The 15,541-nt window shown below is 40.0% G+C and overlaps 1 protein-coding gene across 1 annotated transcript; it reads left to right on the top strand.

Moving 5' to 3' along the window:
- Positions 1 to 6,611: 6,611 nt before the first annotated feature.
- tie1 (tyrosine kinase with immunoglobulin-like and EGF-like domains 1) lies at positions 6,612 to 15,084 on the top strand. The gene is made up of 11 exons (XM_008279427.1): positions 6,612 to 6,875; positions 7,863 to 8,159; positions 8,294 to 8,404; positions 8,552 to 8,707; positions 9,630 to 9,761; positions 11,333 to 11,482; positions 11,571 to 11,699; positions 12,618 to 12,763; positions 14,031 to 14,175; positions 14,296 to 14,454; positions 14,927 to 15,084. Exons 1-11 carry the CDS (start codon positions 6,812 to 6,814, stop codon positions 15,082 to 15,084), a joined length of 1,647 nt encoding a protein of 548 aa, XP_008277649.1. The 5' UTR covers positions 6,612 to 6,811.
- Positions 15,085 to 15,541: the final 457 nt, after the last annotated feature.

A 15,541-nucleotide genomic window follows, 5' to 3' on the forward strand; every position in this document is an offset into this window, starting at 1 on the left:
AAAACTGCTCAGGAATGGTTTGAGGAGCACAACCAAGAGCCCAAAGCACTGACCTGGCCTCCAAACTCCCCATATCCCAATCCATGAAGGCCCCACCCTCAAACCTGAAGCCCAAAAGGAATCACCTCTAACATTTAACACCACCAGAGGTCCTGTATCTCAAGCCTCCAAGCAGTTCTATTGGCACAAGGGAAACCTGCACCACATCAGGCAGGTAGCTTTAATGTTCTGTGTATAACAAACAGCAATGTTGTTGGCCAGGGACACTAACAAGAGCAGTCCTGTCCAGTGTTGCCCGTAACATCACTAAAACTATTTTAAACTGAGATATCCTCCCTGTGTATTCCTGTTTCTTTGACACTCTGTATGATCCACTACCAGCAATGCAGTGATCTTTAATCTGCCTCCCTGAGTGGCTGAGTGTATAGTTATTCACTTGCATAGGAAGCTGTAAGAGCTTAAGGCTTCTCAAATAGCCAGACTCGATGTATATTCTTCCAGTTGTCAGTTCTCATTTGCTCTCTTTCACAACGAAGACACTTGTTGTGTACGTCGGTGTAATAGCATTCTGTTCCCTGGTTACACTCTGAAACAGGAATATTTGGATGGTAATATCATCCCTGCCCTCTAATAGTCTGTCTATGTTATGGCTTGAAATTAACCATCAAGTTAATGTCTGCATAAGCGAATTATAATGGTAATGACATTGCTGGTGGAGCCTGAGGAAATGGGAGGTATGGAAGGAAAGTGTTCCTGTCATGGGAACTTGAAACCTGAATCATGAGGCCCTAAAACATGTATGTAACTCACTTTACAGCCCGTTACTAAAGGACAAGGTACTGTGTTTAAGAGTGTTTAGTTAAGAGGTAAGCAATAATTAGTGGCTATGACTATTTGCACATCTGTAAACATCTGTTGCAAGAAATTAATGCACCACGTAGTCCACAGCTCTTACATCTTAGCAACTTTGCCCATCACGCTCACCCTGTGGCCATGCTGACTTTGTATATTTTTCTGCCCTGTCAATTCATTTCCCATCATTCCATGTGTCGATCCATCTGTCGGAGGCATTTTCCCCTTAAGGTTACTTAAATGGCAGCTTTGCTTTGTGAGAAAGTATACAGTGGAAAGTAACAGGAAATGTGGGAGAGGAAAGGAAGCGACATGCGACAAAGGCTGGAATCTGAACATGCTTCTGTCTTCGTGTGCTTTGGGCAAGGAGGTGGTTCAATGTGTTCAGTCATTATTACAGCTGCACCATTTGATTGTGTTCATGAGAATGCATTGACAGATTGGAGTTTTCGTGCTCCGGTAGGATTTGCACCAACATGAGTCTGGTTTCAGTCATAAATGGTGTCATTATGTTGCAAACCTACTGATTTACAAAGTGTTGTTTGGTGGCCTTTTTACTCGTAGCAGCACTGTTTTCTGTTTCCCAGGTGACCACTAATGAGTTAACGTGTGAGTATAAACAAGTCAGACACAATAATGAATTGTCCCAAGCTTTTTGCTCGATGAAAGGTTTGCTGTAGAAAACAAAAAGATCCTGGATCTATTCATTGTTGTCGTATCATTCATGAAATGTTGTCTTGCTCCACAGATAAATCAGCTCCATCTTAAAGCTGTAGTCATGATGACATCCACACATATAAAGAAGCATTAAAAAAATGGAATTTTAGCAACTACATCACCAAAACGTCTGCTGAAAAATACAGATTTTTTTTTTCTCTGTTCATTACACAATTCTCCCTCCACTCCAAAATGTTTCCTTGTACCATAGAAATTTAATCCATCAGTTAAATCAAGTCACTGTTACTTTTTTTTTTTAAATTACTTTTTTAAAATTTTAGTTAAATATTAAGATCTTATAATATTATGCATAAAATACTCATTTACTTGATCAATTTAAAAATTAAGATGAAATTAAGACCCGACAATATCATTAATCATGTAAGTTTTTCTGAGTATTAAGGCAAGACCAAGTGGCAACCTGTCACCACAGAACTGCCAGAAACTGCAATTCCTTGACTGTCCACTGGAGGCTGGCTCTAAAAATGAGTCAGTACATAATTATCCTATTTTAAAATGCCCAACTTTACAGCAAAAATAAATATGTTTAAAGTCTGGTACAAAGAACAGTTCTGGCCTCAATAAATATTTTTCCTATTTATGACAACTGTACACGGGTGAATTTTACGTAACTTCCCCATTCAAATTGTATTAAAGGGTTCAATAGAGCATTCAATATTTTTTATTTTTCAATTTACCCGACACATTAAATATTACTACCCTACGATATTATACTAAAATACTAATTTATTTGACTGATTTAAATATTAAGATTAGGACCCCACAGTAATATATATTAATATAATTTGAAGACCCTACAATACTGTCTATTATATCAATTTATCTGACTAATTTAATTTTAAGTCAGGTACAACTAAAATTAAAAAGTCCTAAAGAATCCTAATTTTCTGGCTTTTCATACGGTATCAGCATTAAGGCACCATCTTGGACTATGACTTCCTGTACTCCATCCATAATTCCAGTAGATCAAATTTTAGTAGCTGACCCTGCAGTAGAATCCAGATTTAATTAGATTTACTTACATGTATTTTCCATATTCATGCACTGATCTGTGAAGGGGAGTCTGTTTGTGCACATGTGAATGCACATACAGCACCCTCCATAATTATTGGCACCCCTAGTCAAGATGTGTTCTTTAGCTTCTAGTAAATTCAGCTTTTTTCTAAATAATACAGGACCACAATGAAAAAAAAGAGGAAAATTCAACCTTTAATTTAAGTGCATTTATTCAATGTGAAAAAAATCCCACATTAAAAAATGATTATTTTACATCAAATCATGTGTGCCACAGTTATGAGCACCCTTGATGTTAATACTTTGTACAACCCCCTTTTGCTAACAATTCATTTGAGTTGAGTTAAAGGTTACATTTTTCTACCATCTTCAGTGTGAGAGTATGCTTCTGCAATAAAAACTGAATTTATTTTAAGGCTTTTAACACATCTTAACCAATAATTATGGAGGTCGCTGTATTTGTCGAATGGGAGGCCCTTTCAGATGACTTTTTAAAAAATTGAATGCTGGACACCACTCTGGAACATGAATGGCTCACTGCCTTTTTTTTTCTGAGCTCAGTAGGAAGCATTGCTGGGATACTTGTGTGTAAACCTGTCAGTTTGTCACCATGTAGTGTTGGAAATTGAGCTTCAGAAAGCTGTTGACAGACAGACCATATCAGAGCGTAAACATACATAGAAGTAGTGCTGGAGCGTTATCAGGCTTTTATTGCTCTTTATCTTTGGGGAAATCCGACTTGGTAGGATGGAGGTACTTAAAATCTACTAATATTTTTCTCACACATGCTTTATCTCAATATCTGTTTTTTTGTCTTTCATCATCTCACTCACTCTGTCACTTACAACATTTTTCCCTCCTCTCACACACAAACACTAAAGTAATCATGCTTGCGAGCACACATGCTTCACATCTACCCAAATCTCCATGATCCTCAGAAAGGGTTCCTTAAGCAGACACCATGGAGTATGCAGGGATGGAGGTCAGCGGTTTGTAACCGCAGTTGGGGAGGAATCGACGGGGTTGATTTAAGGGGCCTGAGAGGTGTGAGTGACACCCTCGCTGAGGCTCCCAGGGCCCTGCAGGATCAGTGCGTGTGGAGCCAGGCCAGCTCGCCACACAATGAGGGGAAATGGGAATTTAATACAAACTTTCTCACAAAGTCTCACAGACCTCCCGCCTCTGTTGCTGGTCTCACTCCCAGACACCCCCAGCTAGGCCATCACCACCTCCTCCGCGACAACCACAACAAAATGTCAGAAACCACTAAAACATGCCCAGGAGTGTGCTGCTGTAAATTTACTGCTTGACACAATCTAGGGGGCATTTCCCCACAATCTGTAAGCCGACCACAACCACTTTTCTGAATGGAGGTAAAGAAAATCGAAGCTTGAGAGTGGAACTGTTACGATAGACACAATGATAGACAAGAAGAGCTCAACTTTCTAATATGATTATGTGAAGAAATGGAAAATGTGGCTTTACAGGGACTGTCATGGCAAGTAGAGAATGTTGACTGAGTTATACAGCCCACTGTCACTACAGTTTAAGTCTGAATGAATGTGGGTTTATATGAAGTGATGCACTCATTTGCATCAACTTTAATTTAAAGATGCAGTCGGGTAAATGTAATTTTAATGCAAGAAGGCAGAACAATATGAAGAGCACATACACTTTTAAAATAAGCAGCAATTATATTCATTTCCTGCATGCCAGAGAAACAGCACATTGTCTTTATTGCTTTCTTCCTTCTTCAACCAACAAAATTTTCCTTTCAGTGTTTGTTGAACTGTCATTCTTTGGGAAGCAATATTGTGCTTTTTGAACTTGGCCAGAGGACACACTGTGCCATGTCTTTGTCTGCTAGTGTCATTAAGAAAGTGGCTGCTTTTAACAACAAACACGGTTTATAATTGCTGTGCAACAACAAAGACTTTTGGATACAATGGTTATATGTCTGAGGAGCACAGATAGACGCCTCCACCCTGCATGTTCACCCCGCCACAATCATTTCCTTCACACACACACACACACACACACACACACACACGCACACACACACACACACACACACACACACACGAGCACACATGCAGTTACATCACACATGCATGCTTACAATCTGCTGCTTCCCTCTCTCTCTCCTGTGTGCCATCACATATGGACACATATATTTATGCACAGACACACACACTCACACAAAAGCACACATGTCTGTTCTCTGGCTCCTGACAGACTTAATGCAGCCAGAGGCTGAAGCATCTGTGTTGACCCAGCCTTTAGTCTTTTCCCTTTTGGCTTCCTATAGAGACGCCATCATGCTGTGTCTGCAACACTTTTCTTTTTCTCTACTTCTGTCTTTGCTCCTCATTTGTCTCTCAAAACTCCATTACATTACATACATTACAAGGATGGCTAAATGATGCAAAACCTGCAACAATTATCAGGACAAAATCCTTAGAGGAAAATGCAAAAGTAGTTAGAAAGTTGCATATTGCTATGTTGTGACCCTTTGGCTTTACAGCGCACTGGACTGTGCTGCAGCCAGAGCTGAGCAGGTAGCAGTGAGTTCATGAGACAGTGCAGTATCATTGTTCTTAGCGGTAAGTCCATTCCTGTCAGTGGATATTTTTGAAGCGTGTGCAGAGGAAATAGCAAAGTCTTTTGAAAGATGTTGTTCTGGTGTCTGTGCTACACAGGTCGCACCAACAGGTCAAAGGAGTCTGAGCCAAGTTTGAGCATCGAGACTCTTCGTTTGCCAAGAGGTTAAATGGAAACATTCATTTTTAGACAAAATAGTTCCAACCTGGGTGGACGAATTTCAAAGTTTGGTTCAATTTCTTTTCATACCTTAACTAACTGAATGACCAGAACATCTCCTTCCCCTGATTATGGTTTATAGTTCTTGATCTCTGCACGATTTGACATTAAACCAAATAGTCTGACATTGTTTACTTTCTCAGATTGGACATCAATGTATCAACACGTTCCAGGCATTAGATTATTTTACTCCTTGTTTTTAGTGAAGCTCACAATAGAATGTGCCTTGCAGAATAAAGAAACCCATGTGAGCTCCCTAAATTGAAAACAGGAAATGTCAAACAATAAGAAGTTGTATCAACTTCAAGCCAATTGTCTGAAGCTGCAAGGAAACGTAAAGAAAACAGAAAATCAGTTTTTGCAGTTGTTTTTTTTCCAACTCGGACTGAGACAGTGCCACACTTTTGTAAAGATTGGAGCAGAAATAGACACAACAAGCATATTGTTCATCATTTCCTGAGGCTGACTGATTATGAGTTAAGGGGAAACTGACCATAAAGGCTGCAGGCACTGGAACCAACTCATCAAAGTGAAAGAACAAAGCTGTTGCATTTGGCAAAACTTGATACCAGCTGCTGCATTTGGTGTTCCACAATATCTCTACAACTAACATCAAGGGCAGAAATTAAAATGTCAGCAAGGGAGGACACACTAGGAGTAGCTAGTGTAAGTCTTAGCCACACACAACATAGATATAGGATATTTGCACATTATTTATCATGTAGTGGGTAAATGAAACGCATTTGCACATTTTCCAACAACACTAACTTTAAAATCATGCTGCCTCATGTTTTGCAAAATGAAAAAAGTGTGCAAAATGTTTTGTTTTTTTTAAAGAAAGAACAAAACTTGTCCTATATCAGTTTCCTTAGTACTAAATGTAATCAACTATAGCATATTAAAGTACCACAGTAGCGATAACCATACTGTCAACTTCCTTCTAAAACAGTAAACGTTCGCGAGACGTTTATTTTAATGCAAAGACAATTAATTCATGCATAGACAATGCAGTGCCACTAAGTTCTTGGCACTGTATTGGAACAAAAAGTGACAAAGTTTAAACTCATAAATACATTAATCGGATCGGGGAGGTCTGGAGCGCCAGCAGTCCTCCGCTGTCTGGTGACGCTCTTCCTTCCTTTCCCACCCAGAGAAAGCTTCCCGCAAGTTTGACTCTTTGCTTAGTGTGACAGTACTGAGATACCATCCCTTAAAGATACTTCGTTACTGGAGAGATTTTTCACCTGAACAGGAGCTCTGGAGGATTCGCCAAGTTATGCGTAAAAAAGCGCACCGTCGTGACGCAGCGTCACCGTTTTGGATGTAGAGCGCTCCCTGAAAAAAAAACCCGAGCTGGCAGTTGATTTATGAACACAATCTTGTCGCAATGAGGATTATAAATGTCATGAGGATTTTGTGGGTCTTTGTACTATGCTTCCTTTATTTATCAGGTAAGAGGAAACTTATTTTAAGGCTGTTTGGGCAGCTCTCAAACGGAGCAGATGTCGATATTTATTTTCCAGAAATGTGAGAAATTAAGAAAGATCAACATCTAATAACTAAAACCTACACTATATAGTTAAAACTGTCTTTAAAAAAACAGACATTTTATGTTTCGTAAAAGTCATAAACACCCTTGCAGTGTAGAGAGTAGATTTCTAAACCCTTGGGGAAAACGGAGCTCATCCATGTTTCCTCCTATTGTTCTGTGGCTCTTTGCCTTAAATACCAGGGAGAAGGAATGCTGGAGAAACTGACATTACTGGGTTTGGCACTTTTATTTGAATAACTACATTCTTTGAGGTTTTTCTGTTTGAACCAAAATCTCAGTCACTTTCTGGGGTATCAATATACAGAAGTCACAGAATCACTTCTATTATGAATACAAAATCAGAATATGTTGAAAACTGATACTTGTGATGCTTGTCCTGTCATTTGGCACTGGGTTTTATGTGTTCAAATGGACGAGGTGTATCAAAATAAGTCAGCCTGCTTCAGGTTTTGACATATGTTGACCGGAGCACATGACACAAAACTGTGCTGAAATCGGATACCTAAAAAACAGCACTAACACTTCACAGAAATGCTGAGAAGGATGTGATCAGGAATCAAATGAACAATGTTTCACTTGCAATGAAAACATTTGATCAATACCATCTATAGCCTTTCTATTTTTTGTTCTTGTGTGAATCACTTCACAGCAGATTGCATCAGTAAACAACAGCCTCACTTCTTGCTCAAAATATGAGGCAGCCCAAAGTAATCAAACATTTTCTGAAATAGATGTCCTCTCTGTTTTCATGTCTAATTAAGAGAAACAAATATCCGTGTGTTTTCATGACCCAACGGATCCACGCCAGGGTCTGTAGTGGTGTGATAACAAATGACCCACGACCCTTCCTCATCAGTCAGAGAATGACTAATGCTCTGTCCCACAGACGCCGTGATCGACTTGACCATGATCTCCACAGCCGCGGTCACCAACGTCAATCATTTCACCATCACCTGTATCAGTGGAGAGCGCAGCCCTGCCCAGGTCGAGCTGGACATCAAGAGAGACAACAAAATCCTTGTGTTTCCCAAGAAGCCAAATTTTAAAGTGCATAAGCCCAGGAACAAGGAAGCTGTGGCCAGAGACTTCCGTGATTTAGATAATATTGGTATCTTCTACTGTGAATCCACTCAGGAAGTCCCCCCACTTGAGATGATCACCATGATTAACAACTTTGGCAGAGGTGTGTTTAGACTTTATACAACCATTTTTCTTTTTTGTTCTTACTTTTCGTTAACCTGTTGACCTGCAGTTTTCTCATGCAACCAGTTGGGAGGGTTCGTCATCTTTAGAAAATAACATCTGTGTTCCTTACAGCTAATTTTATTCCAAATTACCTTACACTGACGGCTAACAGAGGAGAGACAGTTCACCTCAACATGGAGCTAATCAGCTCCCAAAAGAGAGATGTGACCTGGAAGTACAACGGTAAGGCAGCAAACACAACTCAAGACCACAATAACAGACCTTCCACGAATAATGAACATATAAACATTTATAGGCTTTCAAAGAAATGGAGCAAATTACAATAGAGACTGAAACTAAACCATTCGTGTTTTCACATGTATTGTGCAGGAAACTACTATTATATGACTCACTGGAACGATATGATCAATCGCACTGCTGTACTGACTGTGGAGGATGCAAAGTATGCCAATCAAGGCATCTACAGTGCCAGCTATGTTGGGGACAGCCCCCTCCAGGGTGCCTGGATGAGGCTCATTGTCAGAGGTTTGTTGAATCCTTACATTTACAGAATTACAAGCAAAAAAAACACACACACTCACTCAATTACATGCTCAGTGTCAAGCATCATTTTTTATGGCACAGATGTGTTAGGATTTGCATGTGTATTTGGCTGATCTTGCAAAATACAGGAGGAGATATGATAACGTGCACATTCTGCTAGAATTATTAATATCTGCGCGGTTCTTCAAGTCGCAAATATATTCTAGTTGCATCAAGGAAGGATGTGCTGGAAAGTGCTTTTGAAATACTAATCTCGGATTTGCAAAGTTACTCCGAACAAACGAATGAACTCTGCAAAATCAGTGATTAAAAACTAATCTCTGACTGAGTCACCGCTTCCAGCTCCAAAAAATAAGCACATTACCCTGTAAGACCACACATTGTCATTTATTTATTTATTTATTTTTGCACATCATTGTTTGTAGAGATTAAACAAGATACATCGTGTTGATTAATGAAGTTATACAGGACAGATGCTGGTAGATGGATTGTTCTGTCTTTTGGGTGGATCCAGCTAGCTACACATCTGTACATATCTCTACATCGGCATTTTTTGGCAAGTCATGACCAGCACATGTGTTTGTTTCATTTCCCGTATCTCAGTGTGCTAAAGAACAATTTGAGCTTGAACGCTATCTGCGCCCTCCACCTGCTCTGTTTTGATCTTCTTTTATTTCTCTCCACCAAATGCAATTTTTTTGTGTGCATTTCACTGTGATATTATGATTTAGCATGCATTTTTGCTCTATTCATGTTTTTTTTTATTTTTTTTTTATTCCTTCTGGTTATGGTTAAGGAACCATGTAATTTAAATTAGTCACATGTGATTGAAATCTGTTTTGAAGTAATGCACACTAAGTGAATGTATGCTGCTCTAACCAGAGAAAACTCTGTTCCTCTGTAGACTGTCCTAGTAAGAAGTGGGGTCCAAACTGTGGCAGGGACTGTCCAAATTGTCTCAACGGCGGAGTGTGTCATGACGTGGATGGAGACTGCATCTGTCCTCCAGGATTCATGGGAACACGCTGTGAGACAGGTTTGTACAGAACCCAGTGGAATGTCCTCACAAGTACAGTAGTATAGCTTTGTGTATATGTCTAAACAAGAGATGGACAGACAGAGGAGGAGATGGATGTGTATAAGCTCAATAAGATATCTGAATAAATTTGATTGTATACGTTTTGAACGGGAAGCCAGCGAAGTTGCCGGAGCACAGGAAGGGATTCTTGTAATGTTTCCGGCAGAGGATAGAATTGCAATTGTCAATGCATGATGCTATTAGATTTAAGCGATGGGTGAACGCAGTTGATATTGCATAGATGGAAGTATGCAGACCACAAGATAATGTGCCATCCAAGATGACATGCAGACTCTTCACCTGATGGAAGGCAGGGATTATGGAACCGTCAATAGTCAAAGAAAACTATCGGGTTTACCTTAAGAGATTTTGTAACGCTATTAAGTTTAAGAAAGTTGTAAGAGAAGCATGATTTAGTCTCCAGTAAATGGTCAGAAAAGGAAGAGTGCGGAAGAGTGGAATTAGGCTTAGTGAATAGATGGAAGTGGGTATCATCTGCAAAAAAAAGACAGTGAATACCTGATTTCCTGAAAACATGACTAATAATAAATAGGAGGGGGGCCCAAACCAGAGCCCTGAGGAACACTATTTGTCTCAAGAGAGGGCTAAGATTTCTAATTTTTTACTACAAACTGATTGCGACCAGGGAGACATGATCTAAAGCAAACATGAGAGATGCCAATCTGTCTAGGAGTTAGTTATATGTAATAAATTCTTTCAGTGTTTCAAATCAAAATACTAGCAGAAAGGTACATTAATATAAACAACACACCAATAATACTGGGTTAAATTGACCTGCTACCTAAACTATTAGGTCACCAAAATGTGATTATTTTGACCGTCTGTAGATGCAGCAAGTTTAAATTTTATTTAAGAACTATTCTGTATATTTTTTGTTACCTGCGTTAGTTAAAAAAAAAAGGAAAAAAAAAGATGTGCATGTGTCATTTGACACTGAAAAAGATATGCATATTATTATCATAGGTGCCAGCAGAGATAACAGTTGGCTAAATACACCAGTACTGGACCAAAACAATCAACTAGCTTAGGTTTATTTGGTTGCCCAGGAATTTTCTAAATGTCCATACTTAGCAAAGAAAACATATCATTTTCAGTGGTGTGTTGTCTTAAATTGGGCCTCTTTTGACTCAGTGATCTGTAGGAGTGGTCAGCTGTTAATATAATAAGCACTTAAGTAGCCCACATTACATCAACATTACTCTGTTCACTGCATTCAGGTAATAATTCTATCTGAACTACTCGCCTTCCTTACCATGGTACACTTTCGGGATCTGTTTGTACAGATTTTACAGCACTGTGCACTGCAAAAAAAACTAAGAAAACTAATGTTGTGTATGCAAATAATGCAATCAATACAATCATGGAACCAAATCAATGGGATCCAGATTAGTACATTGGCAGACTAGTTACACTGGTGTTTTGCAAGGTAGGCTGAGGCATGACACAGCAAAACTCGAGGAATTTAAATAAACACATTTGTGAATTTGTCTTTCTCTGATGGTTTGCAGCCTGCAGAGAAGGAATGTTTGGTCGAAACTGCCAGGAGTCCTGTGAGTCCTATGGCTCCGAGGCAAGGTGCAGGGGGCTTCGTTTCTGCCTACCAGACCCTTACGGCTGCTCATGTGCCAGCGGCTGGTTAGGGAGCCGCTGTGACAGTCGTGAGTAAAACAGTGCGTATCTGTTATTTGCTTGAAGGTTTCGTAACATGTTCTAATCAAGTTCGGTGCCTCTGTTTCCTGCTGCCAGCCTGTCATAATGACATGTATGGACCAGACTGCAGATTGAGCTGTGAATGTCAGAATGGAGGAGTCTGTAACCGTTTCAGTGGATGCCAGTGTCCCACAGGGTGGAGAGGGCAGAACTGTGAGAAGTCTGGTAAGTATCATCATCGGAATTGTTTTTGGTGTTTCTCCTCTTTGGTATATGCACTACACTGAAAAAATGTTGGACCTGCTTTAATAAAATGCTTTAATTGGAACATGCAACGGAATCAAGTTTATCCAATTTAAGCTAGCAAATAATATTAGTGCCACTGGTTCTTGTTTGATGTCCTGAAACCAGTTGATTCTTGTAATCTAATTTTAAGGAAAGTCAACTTGAAGTCTCTCCAACTGAAGTATTCAATATGCCCAAACATTAAAGGAAAAACATGATTTTTGTATCAAACTTTCCATCTTTTACTTTTCTTTCTTCTGCAGTCCTACTGGAAGAAGGAGCTGTAGCAGAAATAGTCTAATAAAAATATGGTGGTCATAAAATCAGATGCACGATGCTTAAAGGAGTAGTAAACCTATTTTTTTGTGAAATCCAAAAAACATTCTTGGGGACAAAGTGTAACTTCAAATCAATAGAATCCACAAAGGTGAACTAGCGTCACTGAAGCAGAAAGATAAGTGATGTTTAGTTTTACTGTGAAGTCGCACAACTTCAACCTTACTGTTGCACATATTTAAAATAACAGTGGTTCAACATTCATTGGTTTACTTGCACAACATGTAATCCCAATGTAATCCTTGAGCATGCAAGCATTTATCAAGTTTTGAAGCCTAAAAGACCCTCATGTCTGCAAGTTGTCAAGAGTGTGCCTTTCTTGTTTCTTCAACCACAAGTTAAACAAAAACATAATTAATGGTACACATGGTTGCAAAATCCGACTGGTGTTTTGATTTCAATAAAGGTTTTGAAATGAACTGCTGCTGCTCTGGTGTTCTCTCTCCTCACCACATCATTTCTCTTTCTGACTGTCTGTCTTGACTTTTCTTATTCGCTGTCGAATGCCTCTCCCCTCGTCAGACCGGGCTCCCCAGATTTTGGACTTGGACAGTAACTTGGAGTGGAATCTGAACTCCAGCCCCAAGATCTCGTGTTCAGCCACAGGAAACCCGCTGCCCAGTCACGACAGCATTGAGCTGCGAAAGCTGGACAGCACTGTGCTTAAGGTAAGTAAAACGAGCATTCTCGAGCAACAGCTGACTTACAGCAAACTCAAATAAAAATACACGCAATACATCAGTTGGATAAAATGCAAATCAACACAATCCGGCAGAGATGAAGTAAGCGGCCACATAGAAAGAGGGTGTTGTAGGATGTCATAGATAAAGAAGCAACATTCTTAAGCTCAGTGGTGTAAATTCAGTTTAGTGTGCCAGTTAAAAGAAGAGTTCAACATCTTGGTAAACACGTTTATCTGCTTTCTCGATGAGGATTAGAAAAGACGACTGACTCCCAGGAGGCAAATTATCTTACTTTGGCCTTTAAACTGCAAGTGAGAAGGGCAGCCAGACTTGCCCAGGCCAAAGTTTAAAAATACAGTACTGGCAACTCTAAAGCTGACAAAATAACATCTCTTCTATTTAATCCCACATGGAAGTGTAAAAAGGCAGAAAAAGTTGCGATATTACAAGAAGACCAGGCTGTCATGATTTCTTGATGGGCAACAGCTGAATAACTTTGCAACCAGCAGAGATGCAGGGTGGTGCTGGACAGATGGATAAACTGTCATGAAATAATTACACCACATAACTCCCTCTCCCCCGCATTGACTGATCACTTATTTCAGATTACAGATATAAAAAAAACCAAAACACACAAACAAAAAAGCACCACAATAATTACTTTTGACAGTGGTGTAAGCTAGCTGTTTCCATGTGTTTCCAGTCTTTATGCTAAGCTAAGCTAACTGCCCTCTGGTTCTCACCCTCAAACGTGACAGGGACTAATCTTCTCGTCTAAATATCTGTTTTCCCCCCAAATGTTTACCTGTTTCTTTTAATGTTTAAAAGTTAGATTTTTGGGGGGAAAAAAATCAAATACAACAAATACGTTTATGAACCATGCTGAAGGGTCAGTTATATAATCAAGTTGAATTAAACAATATCTTAAAGTCTGAACTGATGACTTCAAGGCTGAGTCAACTTCTGAGGAAGTCGGCAGCCCAGTGGCCTGACCAGATAAGCTTGTATCACTCCGCAGTGCAGCAGTTACCGTGCGTCGCCCATAAGCGATACGTTCAGGTTGTTATTGTTTCTGGGCTATTTCCTTGATAATAGAAGCAATCTGATAAAGAATTGTACCAGCACTTCCCACAGGAACACAGGAATTTCTCATAGTGAGGACATACTTTGGGAAAATGTAGGCACAGGATATGGAAATGCGGTTTTCACCATGTGTTGCATTGCTTCCCTACGTTACACATTCTACTCACAGGCCTCTCGTACCGTCATGGACTCCAATAAGAGCACAGCAACGTTTGAGCTCCCTCCTCTGACCCCTCAGCAAGGAGGATTGTGGGAGTGCAGGGTGTCCACCAACGGAGGCCAGGACTCCCGCAAGTTCAACCTCACTGTTAAAGGTTTGAGTGTGTGCTTTCTATTGAGTAACATTTTAAACTATGTACAGAGAGGAAATTATATTATTCCGTGACAGGCACCGGACAAACTGGTGTGTAAAATCATTTCCTGTGTCTACACAGAGCCCCCGGTGCCCACTTCTGCTCCCACACTGCTGGAAAAGAAGAGCAAGCAGCTGCGGGTGATGCCGGTTGTCTCCCACAGAGGAGACGGTCCCATCGTCTCCACCAGGCTCCTCTACAAGCCTGTGGGGAACGGAAACTCCTGGTCCTCCATCATAGGTACACAGGCAACAACGGAGTCATGTGGTCAGACGTTATCACATTAGGCAGCAGTCTCAGAAGATTGTTTTTGACTTTTACTTTATTGCACAGCAGCAGCAAAAGCATTGCAGTAAGCAGTTAATCACCATTATTTCAACATGCATTGAGTTCAGCCAAAGTTAAAACTTGTCAGCTGAAGCAAAGAGAATCATTAGGGCAATAAGTCATAGCTTAAATTCAAAATAAAACTAGCTCTTAATGGAAAAGCTAACCAAGAGAGATCAAAATAAATAAATCATATTTAGGAAAAGCTTCAAAACACAGCACAACTTTGCTATAACTAACTGCAGATCTTCTCCCACTCACTATGTAAACATTTAAAGAAATGTTTAGGTTCTGAATTATGTATGTATTATGTGTTCTAAAATCCTACTGTAAACCATAATTAAAATCAGGGGTAATCAGCCTTTTCCACATTAATTTGCTTCAGTTTATAGTGACAAAGAGCCCATCACACTGATGAACCTGGAGCCTTCAACGCGCTATCGTGTCCGTGTCCAGCTGAGCCGTCCTGGAGAACAAGGAGAGGGAGCCGAGGGGCCTGAGGCCATCATGGAGACCGACTGCCTGGGTAAGACCCACAGATAACTGTGCTGTCAAGCTCAACGAGAGACCACACAAACATTGGACATGAGAATATTTATCTGAAACAACTTGCCTGGGAACAAATGTCCATCGTCTGGACCACAGAAGTTGAGCAAGCTCAATTATCTTGAATCTGGTTAGAGTAAGAGTGAAGTGCTTTTCCCATGTCTAAAGAGGGCCGTTGTCTTTTCCCAGCGGTGTATCTGTCCTGATGACTCAAGTTGGGTGCAAATATAGAAACATGCCAGTGGACTGAAATGACCTGTGGTTGCTTCTTAGCTAAAATAAATTGAATACCCAATGGGATCGAGGCTGAAAGGGCAAAAAATAAATAAACCTGTCTTTGTCATCAGACAGGAATCACAAAAGCATTCAAGAATAGTAGCAACCTGTGTTCAAATTCAGAGGGATTTATTCCTCAATGACTGTGGTGCAGAGAGAGAGAGAGAGAGAGAGAGAG

This window comes from Stegastes partitus, unplaced genomic scaffold (assembly GCF_000690725.1).
Source record: "Stegastes partitus isolate 25-593 unplaced genomic scaffold, Stegastes_partitus-1.0.2 Scaffold158, whole genome shotgun sequence".
In the NCBI taxonomy this organism is placed as follows: domain Eukaryota; kingdom Metazoa; phylum Chordata; class Actinopteri; family Pomacentridae; genus Stegastes; species Stegastes partitus.